Raw genomic sequence first — 17631 nt, 5'->3', positions numbered from 1 at the left:
TTGTGTGCTCGCATACGTACATAATTTGCTATAATATCTTTTTAGGAATAAATTAGCAAATTGACATCTTTCAGGTTATAGGGACTTCACAATACCTGCTGTAGTAGAGGGTTATTGTGAATAAAGCGTTAGTACTTATCTCTGGAAATGTGTATGCTTTCTGTCACACTTGCCAAGATTAGCTTGGGGCTAATTTAAGTTGACAGCTGTATAAAAGGGATTAGTACAGCCATCACCAAACTGTTGCCATTAATTTTCACACATGCTAAATAGGAAAGATAATTTTTTTTGAAGCTTAGGCCAGTTTTGCATAAACCATTTATCATGATTTCTCTTAACCCTGAAAGAGCTGAGATGGTGCTCGACAGCATCATAGTCCGATGTTTTCAGATTTACTTTAAATGCATAACTTGGTTTAGTAGAAATATGAGGAGAGCTTTATTTGCATATAACTGTCATTAACTTAACTGGGAAGAAAGGGTTTGTTTTGGCTATGCTTTCAAAAGTAAAACTCTGGGAAATAAAGTTGCAAAAAAAGAAAAAAAAAAAGGCATCTTGTTTTCTACAAGCATGCTTGCCACGGGCAAACATTCAGTTATGAGTTTACAATAAAATTAAAATATTTTGAGTTCAAATTGAGCATTTGGTTGCATGTTCTGTTTGTGGGTGGCAGTTGTTTTAGTAGTAGCAGCGTTGAACTTGTAGGCAAAGTGAGAATGTGTGAGGCCTGGAGGCCCCTTGCTGTTGGGATTAGAGGCAGGCTGCTGTCCCTGCATCAATTTTATCAGTGGTTGTCTATTTTTCTTGTAACTAGGGTGGGACAAGTAGACCCTCTGTGCAAACATGCTTTCTTATATCCCCTTACAAGGGGATTCTGTGCTCAAATTTATCCTCAATCTCATGTGCATAAGGACTTGTACAGCTGGTGGGAACAGATCTGGGGGTAGCTGCTATTCCCCTGCATTAGAATGAAGGAAGAGGAACAATGGGGATCTTCATTTCCACATGAGCTGGAAGACTGAGCCAAAGAGGTTTCTCATGAAAATACAGCTAAAACCCACCATCCACATACGTGATTCTCAGTGTGCAGCCAAAAGCCAAGTGCTGCTTATCAGTGAACTCTGATCTATCACCTTTCAAGGCCAACAGCTGAAAACACTTTTTTTTTCCTTTTTTTTTTTTCTCTTTTTGTTCTGTAAGGGTGGTGAGACTGCGGCACATTTCCATGAGAGGTAGTAGAGACTCCATCTGTGAAGATATCTGAAACCCAGCTGGCATGGTCCTGGGCATCCTGTGCTAAGTGACCCTGCTTGAGCAGGGGGTGGACCGTCTGGTCTCAGTATCATCTCACATCAGTCTCAGTCCTTCCATGATTCTATATCAAGAGTTGTCAATCTTAATGGGTAAAATGGAGCCAAAGGGCAATTCTGAGACTGATGAACTGTGCTGATGTATATTCCTATAAAAAGGATCCTTTTTGTTACGTTTTGTTGTTCAGTGTTTCCATGTCCGATTTGAAGCTCTGACTTGTCACAATAGACAAAGCTGATGGCATTTTTTTTTTGTCCTTCTAAATAGCAGCAAAAAAAAAAAAAAATCCAGTAAAGCATAAAGGTCTGAAGGTTTTTGTGCAGGTATGTTCTCCTGTAGACCAACTTCACCAGACTATGTTATTCACATAAGAAATGTCTGTGAAAAACTTTGAGAGTAACTTCTTTCTATATACCTTTTGAATACATATTTCCCCAAATTAACCCACTGAGGAGGAAAAGAAAAAGATACAGTGCACCGTGTTAGTGGAAACTGGGCTGGAAGGACCCTGGTCAACTCTTAGTTATTTTCCATCACTTTCACTGTGCTTTCTGGGAAGTAAATGGTGGTTGTCTGTTGCAGCATCAAGTTCATCTTTGCTCTGGCAGCCTCTTATTATCCAGTGCTGATAGCCAGGAGAGAAGGAGTAAGGAAGGAATATTGGGCATTTATATTTCCAGCCATGGCTGGGATTACTCAGCCCTGAGGTGAGATCACTCTTAACCACATTTGAGTCCCACCAGACTGGCTCAGCATCTGCTGTAGGCTCTCCATCTGTTGCTTTGCGGATGTAGTTACCTGCATCCTAATCACTGACATAGCTGCTGCTCATCACTTTTTGTTTAGTGATGATGGGTTTTTGCTCTATTGCTATGACCTAATACTGTTTGGTTGCTTTGTATTTTGGGTTTTATGGAAAGTGTAACTGAATAGTGTGCCACTAGTACAATACCAGTTTGTGCTCATTTACACTAAAATTGGTTTTGGAAATTCTTAAAACTTTTTCTTTGCATTGTTTTTGACTGCTTTAATGTATTTTAATCTTAAATCATATTCCACTGTAGGGTCCTGCCTATTTTAATCCAATATTTAGTCCAGATTGGCTTGGTAGATGTGATAGCTTCTAGCTAGGTCATAAAATGGAGTTGACCCTGTATACCAGTATGATTATTGACATGAGAAGCCATATTTTCTCACTAGGGCATCACAAGGCTCATATTCTTCAGCTCTGCATTCACTTCCAATTTGTTTAAGGAAATGAAGATTTTAAACAGCCCAATTGATTCAAAGAAACAATTCAGGAATGGCTTCAATTTCTGCCCATAGCAGACAATACTAGTGGGTATTTTGATTTTGATGTGAGCAATATCGCAGCTACAGGAATGAATGAATGAAATTGTTTAGTCTGTTTCTAAAGCTTCCTTTCATCTGTGGGAGAATTCAAACAGATAGGATGAAATCTCTTTCAAGTCGATTCCCAATGCAGAAATAAATCTTGTGTGGGTGAAGGGGAGAAACAGCCACCTACCTGGGAATCTAAGACTGTAAATGAGATATCACAGAAAAAGGCAGTGGCATCCACTCGAATGCTAATTCACTGGAGGTGAGGAGAAAAGGGGGAGGAAAAAGGGAGGTGGAGCTGGAGAGTGGAGGAGAGAAAAGACAGCAAAATGGTTATGAAAATGAGTTCTTTTATGGTATCTTCACAAATCCTCATTCTGGTGAAATGACAATGGTTGAAATTATACAGCAAAACTGGGGGAACATTTTCTGCTATTTTGAGTATGGTATTAATTAATCTGTGCTATTTTTGTACTATTGGTTAGGTTGGATCCAAGCTGCTGTCACACTGATGGTGACAGCATGGAGTAAGTCCCCAGCTGCAGTGAGGAAGGAGGCTAGAGCTCTTGTCAGGCACTGGAGGCTGGTGGGGGACAGGACGGTGTGTTACAGATTTCTTCTGTGTCTTGTTTAAAGCTTAAATTTCTGTTGCTTTATCAGAAGTTTTGGACCCTTGCAGATTGGTTTTATGTCCTTTCCACTTGATCTCTTCTTGTTTTCAGCTTCCTACCTGCAGAAGCCACCTCATCAGTGAGAAATGCACGTTGCTGAATCATCAGGTCCCCAGTTGTGGGCGGGTTTTATTTCTGAGCAGGGGCAGTTCTGGAGCATATGTGCAGCCAATTCCCACATTTTTCCTGGTGCAAGAGCAGGTCTTGGAGTTCTAATAGCCCTTAGATTTCAAAAAGCATGTTTGTGCGCATTGCTATAGCTATGCATCATTTAGCATTTCTGCTAACCCTTCTTTTGTCAAGATGTGAAATAAAAAACCTTGCAAGATTTCTGAGATTACAAAAACAAAGTAGTTGGACTACTTACTTTTCTATAGTTTGACAACTAGACTAGAGGAAAACACTCCTGCAGTATGGCTTAGGACTTTTGCTAGAGTAAGTACAATTGAATGCATTCTTAACAAGTATGGTTTAGATAGGAGTAAAACAGCCGAAGATAGTCCAGAAAGTAGATGTATTGATATAGGGCACCGAATGGGAATACTTCAGAAGACTTGACAGTTGTATGTTGTTGTTATTTTTGTGTCAGGAACCAGTTATTGAAAGCTATTTTGAGTTTATTCAACTGGCCTGTTTTTGCTCTTTTAAGACAAATTTAGGATTTTTTGTGATCAGTGGCATCAAGAGGATTTGGAGCCCTGATGAATGAATGAAGAATAGAAGCACAGTGTGACCTACATCTTTGTTCAGTTAGGTGCCACTTGGGGTCTTGTGAGATACTGGCAGAATGCTAATTGTGAGCCAGTCAAACAGTCTGGCTCGTATCTGGAGGATTTGCTTTCAGTTGAGGACATGCCAGAGATTAGTTTGTAAAGTACTGAAGTGTCTGTCAAGGTTGACACAAGTACCTCTGTGTCCTGGTTTTGGCTGAGACAGTGTTGATAGCACACCAATGCTTGGGTTGTTGCTGAGTGATGAGAGCACACCTGCCAGCCTGCTGGCAGGGGAAGAGCCACTGTCTTTATAGCTCAGCAACAAGGGACAGGGCAGAGCCAGGGCTGCTGGCCTGAATTAGGGGAAGGGTTATTCTGTACCACATGGCATCGTGCTGTGGGGAGGGCATTGACTGGGCAGGGCAGCAGTCAGCGGGTAGTGAGGCGTTGTGTTGACAGTGGGGCACTGGTTGGCAGGCAGTTGTATTGTTAGCTGGGCATCAGTCAGTGGGTGGTGAGTAATTGCATTATGGATGGGCATATGTATTGGTTATCACCACATTTTTTTGTTTCCATTTTCCTTTTCTGTCTTACTGAATAGTTTTTATCTCAATCCACAGATTCTACTTTGTTTCCAGTTCTCTCTCTCATCCCACTTGTGGGGAGGGGCAGTGAGCAAACGGCGCTGTGGTGCTGGGCTGCTGCTGGGATAAGCCACAAAACCATAAAATCCCACCACCTTACTGTTTGTGCAGGCTTCACAAGGCTCCTGTTTGCAAAATGGGATGTATTTTTGCTACTGTACAGTAGGCTAAACCTTTGGGTTGTCTATGCATGTTTGACACCATAGAGGCAGCCAATTCTCTAATCTGATCCAAATTAGGTATGCTATTTGGATTGCACTTCATAAAAGATTGGATAACTCATAAATGAATAATGTGGGGGAGGAGAAAAGGAGATGATGCTTATGAACAGGTCTAACCAAACAGTTCTTTGAGGAAATGTAATGAGGAGAGAAGGGAAAAAAATCCCTTGAAAACCAATGTCTAAGTAAAAGGTAGAGAATTATAGGCCTCTGTCCTTTTTCCCCTCCCCTTTCACTCCAACATTTTCTTCTTATCTGCGTCCATGATATAATGGAAATGAGGGCAAATGCACAGTCAGAGTTTTGTGTTGGCAGGGTATTTCTTTTATTAAGTGTGAGAAGGTAATGCTTTATCTCATCTTGTTCGCTTTAATGGAGATAAATAACATCGTTCTGGGGAGTGGACAGAAAGATAAATATGAGAAGGAACTGGAAAGCTTAAGAAGTTGAGGCAGTTCCTCTACAAAGGAGGATGGCAAGTTTTCTATTAAAAAAATCAGAGGTTTAAGTAAGAGCTTTTTTTTTTTCTTTAAGAGATATAAACATCTTGTTAGTTCTGCTTTGTTATTTGTATAAGCAATTTGAATATGGGGAGTGTGAGAGTGTGGTAGTGTGAGAGAGCAAGGCGCAAAGACAACAGTGAAAACAGTGTTGGAAAGCTGGTAGAAAGTGCCTAAAGAATGGATTTAAGAAGCTGCACAGAGAAAAGGACTTCAAAAGACAGCAATGACAGAGCTGTTTCAGTAGAAGGTGCCACCTGCTTCCATGCTAGGCAGCCCTTTTCCAGAACTTGGGATGTGAGGGCAAAGGAGCACCGCTATCAGCAGAAAGGAACTGTTTGGTATCTAGACCCTGCGTGACTTGTTGTGCCTGTAAGCACTCTTGACATCGTGATTAGTTTGAGTCTTCGTTAAGATTTTCAATATATATATTTCTGATTGGAACTGTGAGAGGGAACATGTCTTTCACATGTCTTTTGGGGGTTGGACTCGATGATCTCTGGAGGTCCCTTGCAACCCCTACAATTCTGTGATTCTGTGATTCTGTGATTCACAGCCCCATCTCTTGCTACAATATACTGACACAGCAATCCCCTTGCCTTGTTGGTATTCAGTCTTCCCAGGTTCCCTTTGTCCACAGCCTGTCGTAGGAGGTGCTTGTTGCACAGTTCAGCTGCCAGGTGTTTCACAGCAGCTGCCTGCCAGGCTGTTTTGTCAGGTCTCTGTGTTCTTAGAGCCTTTCTCACGTATTCAGCAACTTGACAAATTTTCTTGGTAGGAGCTTTCTAAAATGATACCATATTGTGCGTGACTTAACATGCTGTTGAACATCAGAATATCTCCTGCTTTACAAGTCCCTGAAGCATTGCCAAGCTCAGAAAGCAGAGCAGCTCTAACAGGAAGCAATAAGGAATGTAGTGGTTTTTGTAAGGAGCAGCTCTTGTCTCTATTTGTCTTCTTTTTTTTTCCATGAGATTGAAATGAAAGCAGCTACCAACAGCAGCAAGGAGACTAAGCAGCTGAACTGAGTATTTGTTAGTTCCCAATGTGATCAAACTGTGCTGACTCTGCTGTTGTAATACTTTAATTGTGCTGGTAGCCTTTCAAACTAGAGAAGTGTTGGTCAGCTTATATAAATTCTTTGATATTTGTTTTTATTTCTCTTTCTGATTGTATGTTGAGTTTTCAAGCTAGAATTTTATTGCATCAGTATTTGATCTGCAGGTGTTCAAATGCTGGGCTCTGTAGAGGAAGAGTGCTTAAGCTGCTCACAGGCATCTTGCAACTACATGCTCCTTGATCTGTGCTCTGTATGTGTTTCACAAAATGAATTTATCCCCAGTTGATGTTTCTTTACAAGAAATATTTGCAAACAACTGGTGGTACCATGCATACCAATGTTCACTGCAAATGAAAGCCCTCTCCAGTCAGACTGCAGTGTGTGATGTTCATCAGCACTGCAGTGAAACTTAGTTTATGGAAATAGTTAATTGTAGTGGATTTGCATATGAAGTATGAGCATGTTTTTTCTCTTTGGAGGAAGAAGTACTCATTTGCATGTCAGAGTGTCATGTTGCTCTTAAAAAATCAAAAGAATATTTTATCTTTAAGCAAGGATGACACAGGATCACATTTCCCCAAGAAGAGGCAGGCTGATGCTGAGTCCCCTGCAGGCCTGCCTTCAGTTTTTGTTTTCTTTTCTTCCCAACAGCCTCTATCAATGCTTTTTGTTATGTAAAATTTTACTGTAATCAAAACATTAGAGACCAGGTATGTCTTGAACTTGCCATCAGGATTATGACATGCCTTCAAGCTGTTTTGCTTTCTGGGGAGGCAGTGGTTGTTTAGAAGGATATTTTGTACCTGATATGAAATTGCTTCTCCAATGGTGGAAACACTGCTGCTAAGAAGAGATATCTTGTGGCCTCAAGCCTAACAATGAAGAGGAGGGGTTAGGCAGCATCTGTGGACAAAGACATGCTTGTGTGAGTTACGAGAACTGGTCCCAGCCTGCACAGGTTCTCCCTGTGTGATGCCCAGACTGCCAAAGTGCACGTCTTGCTGAGCACAGTGCTGACTGCTGCAAAGTTGGTCAGGTTTTGGTAAGATTCTCAGGCAATAGTGGGAAATGTGCTCAAACATCATAGTTCTGAGATAGGTGGTAGTAATGGTAGTAACAGCAGTATCATGGGTCACACAGACTTCTGTTTAGGAGTCTAAAATGGTGGTGGCTTCTGCTTCATAGTATTGAATGGAGGTGAGTGAGCAGCCATGGTGCAAGCCTTAGGATATCTTTGGCTGCGCAGAGCAGAACTGAGCTCTTGTGCTTGTTTCTGCATGCCTGAAGCTCTTGGTGCAAATCAACTGCTTCTAAGTTGCAACTGGGGCAGAGGTGTGAGGATTTAAGTTTTTTTTTTTTTTGTTTATTTGTTTTGATTTTGAAGATATCCTACAATGCATCTTTCCATGTTGCTGTGGTGCAACTTGCCTTTTACAATGCAAAGCCAAGTCTGTCCCTTAAACAGACTAACAGCAGTTTCATTTTTTTGTATCTTTAGCACTAACAACTTTTAGATTTAGAGCCAATGTTTTATTTGTGCAAGACTCAGAACTTGACAAAACACACCCCCTTAGCCAACAGATTCATTATTTACCATAGCAGGCATTGCTATAGAAAAGCAACTGAGGATCTCATGTTTCAGAATAAAGTATAAATGTTATCAGACATAACCATCAGATACTCTTTAGGGAAAATTGTGTCATGCCTAAGGGTAAACATGCTTGTGATTCCATTGGTTCTTACTCACACAGTTGTGTGAGAAATTCTTGTTAAGTGTAGGTGTATGGAAACAAGCAAGTATGTAAATCTGTGTGTTTACATGTTTGTCCAAAAGTCAAGCATTCTAATTCAGTTGGCATTTGTTATACTTCTGGGTTATGATTCTGTATGTCTCTTGAGTCGTGTAGGTGGTACTGGTGAAGGCTTCTGTGCTTTGCTAACTTGGACATGTCCTTTGTTTTCTTTTTTGATCCTTCACCCTCCCCCTTAGAGTAATAAATGCTGGGAAGAGCACACACAATGAAGATCAAGCCAGCTGTGAAGTCCTCTTTGTCAAGAAGAAAACTGGAGGCCCTAATTCTACACCAAACAAGAACTCAAAACGGAGATCATCACTCCCAAATGGAGAAGGTCTCCAGCTGAAAGACAATTCGGTAAGAAGACTTCTGAATCTTGTCAGTAGAAAAGTACAAAAGAAATATAAAAGGATGTGATGTTATGACAGTGACAGAAGAACTCTAAATGTTTCATGCATTCCCATTATGTCCTATTAACTACCTTTGCATAAATACAGAATGCTTAGCTTAGCTACATTTTTCTTAGCTCTACTATTTCATTTTTAATTCCTTGCATTGAAAAATGCTGTTTACATCTAAGATATTTTTGTTTAAATATTCAGAGGACAGTTCTCACATTTTCCTTTTCATTTCTGAAAACAATCATGAGAAATTTACTGCTTCGGAGTACTGTGAGATTAATGGCTGTGTTTAAGTTATCCAGTGAAGGTCACTGCAAGGATAACAGCATCGCTGTTTGTTTAGTCACACAATTTTAAGAAGTGTTGGACTCTTCCTTTGGATTCTACTTACTGAAGCAGGATTGCTTATCACAAACTTGGTTTAGATAGGTAGGTTAAGGTCCTCCAGCACCCTGAATTCAGTGATCAATGATCGTATCTCTATATAAGGAGAGTGATGCCATGTACGCTCTGTTAGAATCATCTTCTGTTCATCTGTTTTGTTTCTGGACCTGTTATTTCATTTGTTCTTTAAGCATGGGCTCAGGCTCCAGGAATGTTTCATACTGTGTTAAATTCAGACATTTAGCTCTCTCAAAATGCCCTGTCTGGGTGTTGAAGATGAACAGTGTGAATAACCTGAATAACCATGCATTCTCTCTTCTGTTAGGAGAACACCACTTCTGCCTAGGTGCTAACTAGTCCTTCACTGGTCTATAAATACATGCCTTTTTTTTTTCTTTTTTATTTTTTTTTTTTAATTTTTTTTTTTAACTTTTTTTTTTTTTTTTTTTTTAAACTGGGTTGTGATTACTGGTGTGCTTCAGTTTGTCTCTCACAACCCCATGGCTCAGTGCACCTGATGTCTGCAGAAGTCATTGACGTCCTGAGGACCAAGTACTACTCATCTTCTTCCTCACCTCTGGCTCCCTTTGCTCTGCTTCATACTTCCTTATTGCCGTAGCATCTTCTGACTGCTGTTTGCAAATAGCCTTGTCCTTTCCTTTTTCAAGTCTTTCTTAAAATCATTTGTACCAGTTCCCTGTGCTTATATTCCCCATTGCATTCAGACTGTCACAATTTTTTTCAAGTACGTATTTACGCTCTCCAGGATAAAGAATTGTTTCCTGTACTTGTTTAGATTAAAGAGTTTTGCATACACACAAACCAGGCAAAATAGAATTTGTTTCAACAGTCTATTTATAAAAAAAAAAGTCTGTCTTAGACCATCCAGCTGCCTGCTGTTAATTTGCACAAGTGCTTGGTTCTGTGAGTGTATTTAATTTTTGTATGCACTGATTATTTTTAATGAAGCATGTATCTGTCCACAGTACTTGCATGTACATATAAAATACACAAAAATAAGCAACTACATGCTTAGTGCATGTGATGGGTGTGTTTGGCAACAAAGGTACTGCTGTAATGCACACAGTGCACTGCAAGGACCCTGAAACAGATACTAACTTGTGTAGGTGCATTTTGGTACTGTGTAGGGATGCTAACTCTGCTCTGATATCCCATTTAAGTTCTAGGTCTAGCCTGTGGGAAAACAGATCAGCTGCCTCTGCATCCCTGCTGCAGATGGGTGTAACAGTACTGAATTTGCTTCTGTTTTCATATTCTGGGAGCATGCATGGACTACTGAAAGGTTCAAAATGATGTTTCCCACGTCCAGTTAATTTTCAGTTTTGAGTGCTACCAGATGCTTCCCAGGAGAGCAAAGGCACACTATATTTTATACAGCTTCCTGCAGTTAGTCATCTTCCCAAGAAGGTACTCTTTTCCAAACATTACGTACTTAGTGTGTGTAGATTGCATTAAGAATACAGGACCATAAAACTTCATCATCAGAAAGATGTCTTAATTAGCCTTGATGTTATATAACATTGCAGACACCATACAGTTGCAGTACAATAGTGATAGGGCCTATAAACTGATTGTGTATTTTTGTAAGCTGTTTTTTGTTTTTTTTTTAATCATTTGAATTGTCATTGGGATGACTGGATATTAGATGAGGCTGTGTTGTGTGAAATAGCTCAGACTTCTCTGATTTCTTCTTTTTTTAGTGTATTTCCTACTTTGATTCTGTATCTTTTATCTCCATTTTGGAAAAACCCACCACTTCCTTTCAAGTTTCTTAAGAGAAATCTTTTTATTTCAGATCTTCTTTACTTTCTTCTACTTCTAACATACTTTGACTGGAAGAGAGTCTGAACTGAGAAGCCAAGTGATATGTATAATACAGTACTGATTCCATGCTACTTGTTACCTTCTTTCTTCTTATCAACAACTTCTGTTTTTTATGTGACTCTTGAAGGTGCTGTAGCACTCATTATTTAGCTGTGTAAAACCTGTGCTACTATATTATTAGACCACAGCTTCTGAATTTACATTTGTTATGTATTTTCCCAAAACAAGCAGCATATTCCTGGAGAAATTTTTCTACTAGAGGGCAGTCTTACACTAGCGATTAGTTAGATTTTTTCCTTCGTACATCTTTTGCTGCTTGAAGATACTGAAAAAGGGAGGAAGGGGAACAGTACACATTATTTTGAATTATTTTATTTTATTTTTGTGTTTTAATATTGAAATTGAATATTGTACTTTTCCTTCACATAGCATTGTTAGCACTGGAAGTGAATACTTTTAAAAAATGTCTGAGTCAGTGCTAAATGTAATGAGTTAAATCTGTATCAAAAAGATAGAATCATAGGGGTTAGAAAGGGCCTCTGGGGATCAAGTCCAGCCTACTGTATAAATATAGCGTTGAGACACTCCACTGCATAGTGTAATATCATCCCAGCAAGTGTATATTAAGAAAGCCAGGGCATTAATCCTGTAGGAGCCTCATGGGGACATCACATCCCACTGTAACATATGAAATCATCTCTGAGTACAGAAGCACTTTGTAGAAATACTGGATGAAGAAGAGATGAGGGAAGTGATTTACTGAGTATTTGTCTGAAGAGGAGAGATATTTCCTAGTTTAGCTTAGTTTATTTTAAAGTATTGTGCATGAGGTAAATGCAATCTGTAACTTGGTGTCTCTTCATTTAATTCAATCTGTTTCAACTTCCTAAGATTTTACCTTTTTTCCACTGAATGTTTGAGAAGGCCTTATGCCATCTTTGTTTTGCCCAGGTTTTTGGGAAGTGCATGAAACTGAGATGGCTGCTGCATCTGAGATTGTGTGCTTAGTGTTATTTCATGCTGACTCCATCATTGCAGCCTCGCAGTTAGCAGTGCAGCTCAAGGGAGCAGTGCAAAGCCATGCTGATGTATTGAGCTTATGTGGCAAAGTTTTGATAATAGGGTGTCTGCAGAGATGAGCTGAGCCCGGCAACTCTGCTAAGTCCCATGTAAGATCAGAGCCAGCTACTGCTGCTCCAACACAGACCTGCCCCTGGGTGGAGCTGAGCCGTGAGTAACGGTGGGTGTGCTATGGGAGAACGTATTTAAGAAAGGGAAAAACTGCTGTGTAGAAGCAGCTGGGAGACAGGAGAGGGAACACTGTGAGAGGAGGAACAGCCCTGTAAGCATCAAGATCAGTACAGAGGGAGGGTGGAAGGTCCTCCAGGCACAGAGCGGAAACCCCTTGCAGCCCAGGAGAATCATAGAATCATTTGAGTTGAAAAGGACCTTGAAAGACCATCTAGTCCAACTGCTTTGCAATGAATAGTGTCACCTGCTGCTAGATCAGGTTGTTCAGAGCCCCATCCAACCTGACCTTGTATGTCTCCAGGGACAGGGCATCTACCACATCTTTGAGCAACCTGTTCCAATGCCTCACCACCCTCATTGTAAAAAAGCTTTTCCTTATATCCAATCTAAATCTCCCCTCTAAGGAGAGGCCTGTGGTGGAGCAGGCTGCTCCCCTGCAGCTCATGGGCACCACGTGGAACAGATCTCTATGTACAGCCATGGAGGAGCCCATGATGCAGCAATGGATGAGGCCTGAAGGCTACAGCCCATGGATAACTGCAGGAGCGGCCCAGGGCTGGAGCTGCAGCACATGAAGAGGAGCTTGTAGTGGGTCAGGAGGCAAAGGGAAGCTGCTGCTTGTGGGAACAGAGCTGAAGCAGTTCCTGAATGGTCGGCCCTGTGGTATATGGGCCCATTTTGAAGCAGGGCTAGGAGAGCTGCAGCCTGTGGGAAACCCACACAGAATCATTTCGGGAAGGATGGCATCCTGTAGGAGGAATCCATGTGGAGCAGGGGCACAGTGACCATGGAGGAGCAGTAGAGACAAGATTATGGGCTGACTTGACGGGAGGCCCCCATTCCCCTGCGCTGCCTTGAGGGGAGTAGGTAGAAGGGGGTGAATGGTGTGGGAAGATGTTTTTAGTTTGACTTCAGTTTCTCAATGATCTAGACTGTTATTATTGGTGATAAATTACATTAGTATCTCTTATGCTGAATCTGTTTTACCTGTGACAGTACTTGGTGAATGATCTCCCTGTACTTCTCTCAATCCTTAATCGCTTTTTCATCGTATTTTCTCCTCCTCTTCCTTTGAGGAAGAGGAATGAGAGCTCTCTCCCTTATGGTAATGCACTTGGCTGTGCATTGGAGTGCAATCTCTACAGCCAGGCTTTGCCTCACCACAGCTGCACCTGGGGAGAGATGTTTCACAGAAGTGATGCGTGGCCCTCACCCCATCCCACTCTCAGCACAATTCTGTCCCATTGCCACATGGGCTGCAGACAGGTGGTCCCATGGGACCCCTTGATCCTCCTGCCTCCATGTTGGCAGTGCCTGCCCACACTGCTGAAGTGCCCTCTAACTGAGGAATACCATGATGGTGAGCACCGAAGGCCATCAGTGAGTGGAACTCCAGCCATACAGCAAAGGATTGTCATAGCGACAGTCAGGGCTTAATGTCATATATCATGCATTATTAATTGTCATTGTACCCTGGAGATACATAATTAATAGTTCTGCAGTTTTCTTCGTGTCTCAAAGATGGGAGGAAGTATTTGTTTTGTACAACAGAAGGCTAATTCTTTGCTATATGTAGCTGAACACACTGCTGGTGCCACAAGGAGGCTTTTAACTGAGGATAGGGTGGCAACTGCTCACACAGTTCAGATTGTATTAGAACCCAGTACTTGCTCTTACACCTTTTCTATGTGTAGTTCATATTTTGTACAATAATAGTTGAGTGGATTATGGGTTTTTTTGTGTTTTTCTTGTTGTTGTTGTTGTGGTTTATTTTCAGAATCTTGAGTGGCAACATATTTCATTTGCCTGTTTTGAATTAGATGAATAAAAAAGCTCTGAAGGTTTACAGTGTGAGACCACTGTCTATCTTACCTGAAAACTGCCTGAAATTGATTGCTATTTATGACTAACAGTGCCCTGCTTTTTCTATATCCAAGCTCCGATTATTTGTACATATTCATTTTCTGTTGTGATTTCTCATCCATTACTTGACCAAAACTTTGCATGTCTTAATTATGTTTTACAATTACAAAACCCAGGAGATTCTTGAGCCTTCCTGAATGCAAAGTCAGCAGTTGAGGAGTCTGAGGCTTATTAAATTTCCTATTGCATATGGGAAATGAATTGGAAGGTCAATGCAGTGAAGGATCTGTTTTCTCTTGATGTATTTGATAGCTATTCAGAATGTTGAATCAGACTGTTTCGAAAGAAAACCTAATCTACATCAGGATGTGTTAACTAGACATATTCCCAATTGTCCACTCTCTGAAAGTGGCTCTGTCCACTTTCATTTATGAATAGGGATTCATAAAGAAAGAATACCAACCAGTAGTGGAAATCAGTGTCTTGTAGTTTGAAGTTTGGTAATATCTTTGTGTTGGAAAGAAGTTCCAAGGTTCTCAAACATGACAGATGGAGAACAACTCTGCATATACACACCAAAATAGGTAATTGTGTGGTGGCTACAGAGGGCATCTCAGCTATGGGAGAAAAACAAGGATCTTTTTGTGCCTTTTGACTTAACTGCTAGCCCTTATTCATTCTGAGTTCCTGCCTTATTTACACTGTATATTTAGTTCTTATGAAATTGGTATGGGTTTTGGAGAATTCAATCAGTTCAAACAAGGGAGCTGTTTTTACTTTCAGGGTGGGGAAAAGGAGTTTTATTTCTGTTTCTTTATTTAGACAACTAATATTTTATTCATGGTAATACTCCTGATTAGTTCAGAAGTTAATCAGGCTTCACAGAAATACATATAGGTCTGTGGAGACTAACATTTGTTACAATAATGCCTGCAGATTCCAGCAGTTAAGGCAGTAGAGCATCCTGAATTGCTGCAGTTTACAAGTAACATTAGTAAAATACACAGTGATTACTTAGATTTTTTTTGTCCTCAGTGTCAGTTCTGCATTGGTTTGCTCATGTTTCACTTGTCCTTCTGTGGAAGACCAACTTCTGGAATAGGGATGGTGCACAATGTTTGTTATAGGTGACAATAACAAACAATGTTATAGCTAGGTAACAGCTTTGGTTCTCTGACTTTGTGTTCAAGAATATGCAGCCCTGTGTAATGCATTCAGACCAATTCAAATTTTGGTGAGCATTATTCCTTAAATTCTTTAAGTGTATACTGGTCTTTTTCACAACTTGGTAAAGATTATTATAGCTTCTTCTAATTAGGCTTTTTTTGCCTTGTCCCTGAGGAGAGCATGAGATTATTCATGTGTGGCCCAGAAAGCCAAATGTATTCTGGTCTGTATCAAAAGAGGGGTGTCCAGCAGGGTGAGGAAGGTCATAGTCCCCTTCTGCTCTGTCCTTATGCAGCCCCACCTGGAGTCCTGTGTTCAGCCTTGGGGTCTGTGACATAAGAAGGACGTGGATATGTTGGATCAGGTCCAGAGGAGGCCACAGAGATGATCAGAGGGCTGGAGCACCAATCCATGGAGACAGACTGAGGGAGCTGGGTTCATTCAGCATGGAGAAGGAAAGCTAGAGAGACCTCATTGAGGCCTTCTAATACCTAAAGGGGGACCTGCAGGAAAGTTTGAGAGGGACTCTTTATCAGGGAATGTAGTGATAGGAAAAAGGATAATGACTTCAAACTGAAAGAAAATAGGTTAAATGTGTGAGAGTGGTGAGATGCTGGCACAGGCTGCCCAGAGAAGCTGTGGATGCCCCATCCCTGGAGGTGCTCAAGGCCAGGTGCTTAGATGGGGTCCTGGGCAGCCTGAGCTAGTGGAATGTGTCCTTGCCCACTGCTGGGAGGTTGGAGCTAGGTGATCTTTAAGGTCCCGTCCAACCCAAATCATTCTATGATTTTATCTCACATCAAAGGCGTGTATAAGAGCAGTATTGTGGTAGTCATCTCCTGTGAATTTATATGCTTATAACACAGACCTCTCAGTTATCAAGGCTATTTCTGCAGCTGATAGGGAGAAATAAGACCACTTCAGAGTTATATGAAGATGGTGTGAAAGTACAGGTTTTTTGCATTTTTTTTCCCCCTCTATTGATTGTACAGACAATCTAGAGAACTGTCGTGGAGGTGTGCAATGTGAATGTTTCAATTCAGCTTAACTGGTAGCAACATCGAATTGTTTTAGAGCTACTGGTCCAAAAAAGAGCAAGAAGATAGGTGAACTGTGCAGGAACCACCAGAGTTGACATGTCACATTCATGTCAGTGACAGACTGAGGATGAAGGTTGGGCTCACGTGAGCTTTTCTGTGCTACTCCGTGCTTCCCAGTGTCTTAGAGGAAACAAGTGATAATGCTTCAATTTCACTTTTAGTCATAGGGTATTGTTCTGAGCTGTTTGAAACTTCATGATCCCTAACCCTTTATTTTACTACTAAGCTAATGTGAGGCTTGTTCAGATTAGAAATTATCCTAGAGAAACACATCTTTCCCATACACTCTGGGCTATGTCTAGGTGGAAGGCAAAGTATTTCTTTTTCAGTTTGAGATTGGAAGCATTACGTGTCCATGGTGTATCATGAGGGAGGTATTTTGTCCAGGGAACCAAACCCTAAGAGATGGAAGCAGAAGTAATTCGATCATCTATTCCCATGAAGCAGTATTGCTGCTTTAAATAAATGATTTCAGTTTTTAGTTAAAACGCTTCCAGTTTGGGATGCTTGTTTCTGTTGGCAAACTACTTCATACTTTGCACAAAAAGCAAACTGGTTTTACAGAGAGATTTTTTGGTCAGTAATCCTATTACATGTTAAAAATAGTTTAAGCAGAACTTTACAGCCAACTGTAGTGTGAACTTGGAGCAGTTCTGAGCTAAGAGTGAGCTGGCACAACTGTCCATCATGCCCTCAGGGGTAAAAATTCACAGCAGGTTTTTGGTGTATGTACCAGAACAGGCAAGTGGAGTGGGGCTGGATAAGGAGATGCATTCAGAACAGTGGGGTATTTTTTTTGTTCTTGTTTTCCCCTCCACTATATAATACTTACTGTGGTGAGTAATCCACAGGACAGTCCTCCCATTTCTCAGCATTTCAGTAATGAAATGAAGAATGCACAAGATAAACTGCTGAATTCCTAACCTTAATAGAATTTGGACTTGAGGAAACTCCACTGTACAGGTGACTATATTCTTAATGAAATGGTTAAGAATTTGTTTGAACTTCACTACACGCTGTCTATGTTTATGGCCATCAGCTTAAAACAAAAGTAATTTTTTATGATCAAGACTCTAAGAATATGCATTTCAAAGAAAGTTCTAAGTATCAGTGTTTTTTCAGTAATGAACCTTTTGCACTTTGAACAGCATGAACTTGTAGCGATGGCCTACATACATGTTGCCAAAACAGATGTTTTTCATTAGGTTTTGGATTTTGTAGCTGAGGGCAGCAATTAATAATTTCTTTTGAGTTTGTGAATGGCAGTGCATGGTGTTCCTACTCCAATCTGTTTTCTCTGTCCTGCCGCCAATGTACAGCACCTTTGTGGAACAACCGGAACAGCAGAAAGTAAAAGGAGCTG

General features: G+C 40.8%; 1 protein-coding gene across 1 annotated transcript in view; it reads left to right on the top strand.

Annotated features, from left to right (window-relative positions):
* Window positions 1-17631, top strand: part of PPM1H (protein phosphatase, Mg2+/Mn2+ dependent 1H) — a 130866-nt gene that overhangs the window by 52445 nt on the left and 60790 nt on the right. The window contains exon 2 of the mRNA XM_042872876.1: window positions 8452-8614. Within this exon, the coding sequence (XP_042728810.1) occupies window positions 8452-8614 (163 nt within the window). The remainder of the gene's footprint in view (window positions 1-8451; window positions 8615-17631) is intronic.

This window comes from Lagopus leucura, unplaced genomic scaffold (assembly GCF_019238085.1).
Source record: "Lagopus leucura isolate 7727_CA_CO unplaced genomic scaffold, USGS_WTPT01 Super-Scaffold_100008, whole genome shotgun sequence".
Taxonomy (NCBI): domain Eukaryota; kingdom Metazoa; phylum Chordata; class Aves; order Galliformes; family Phasianidae; genus Lagopus; species Lagopus leucura.
The sequence above is the reverse complement of the archived record's forward strand: the minus strand, read 5'-3'. Positions and strand labels throughout refer to the sequence as shown.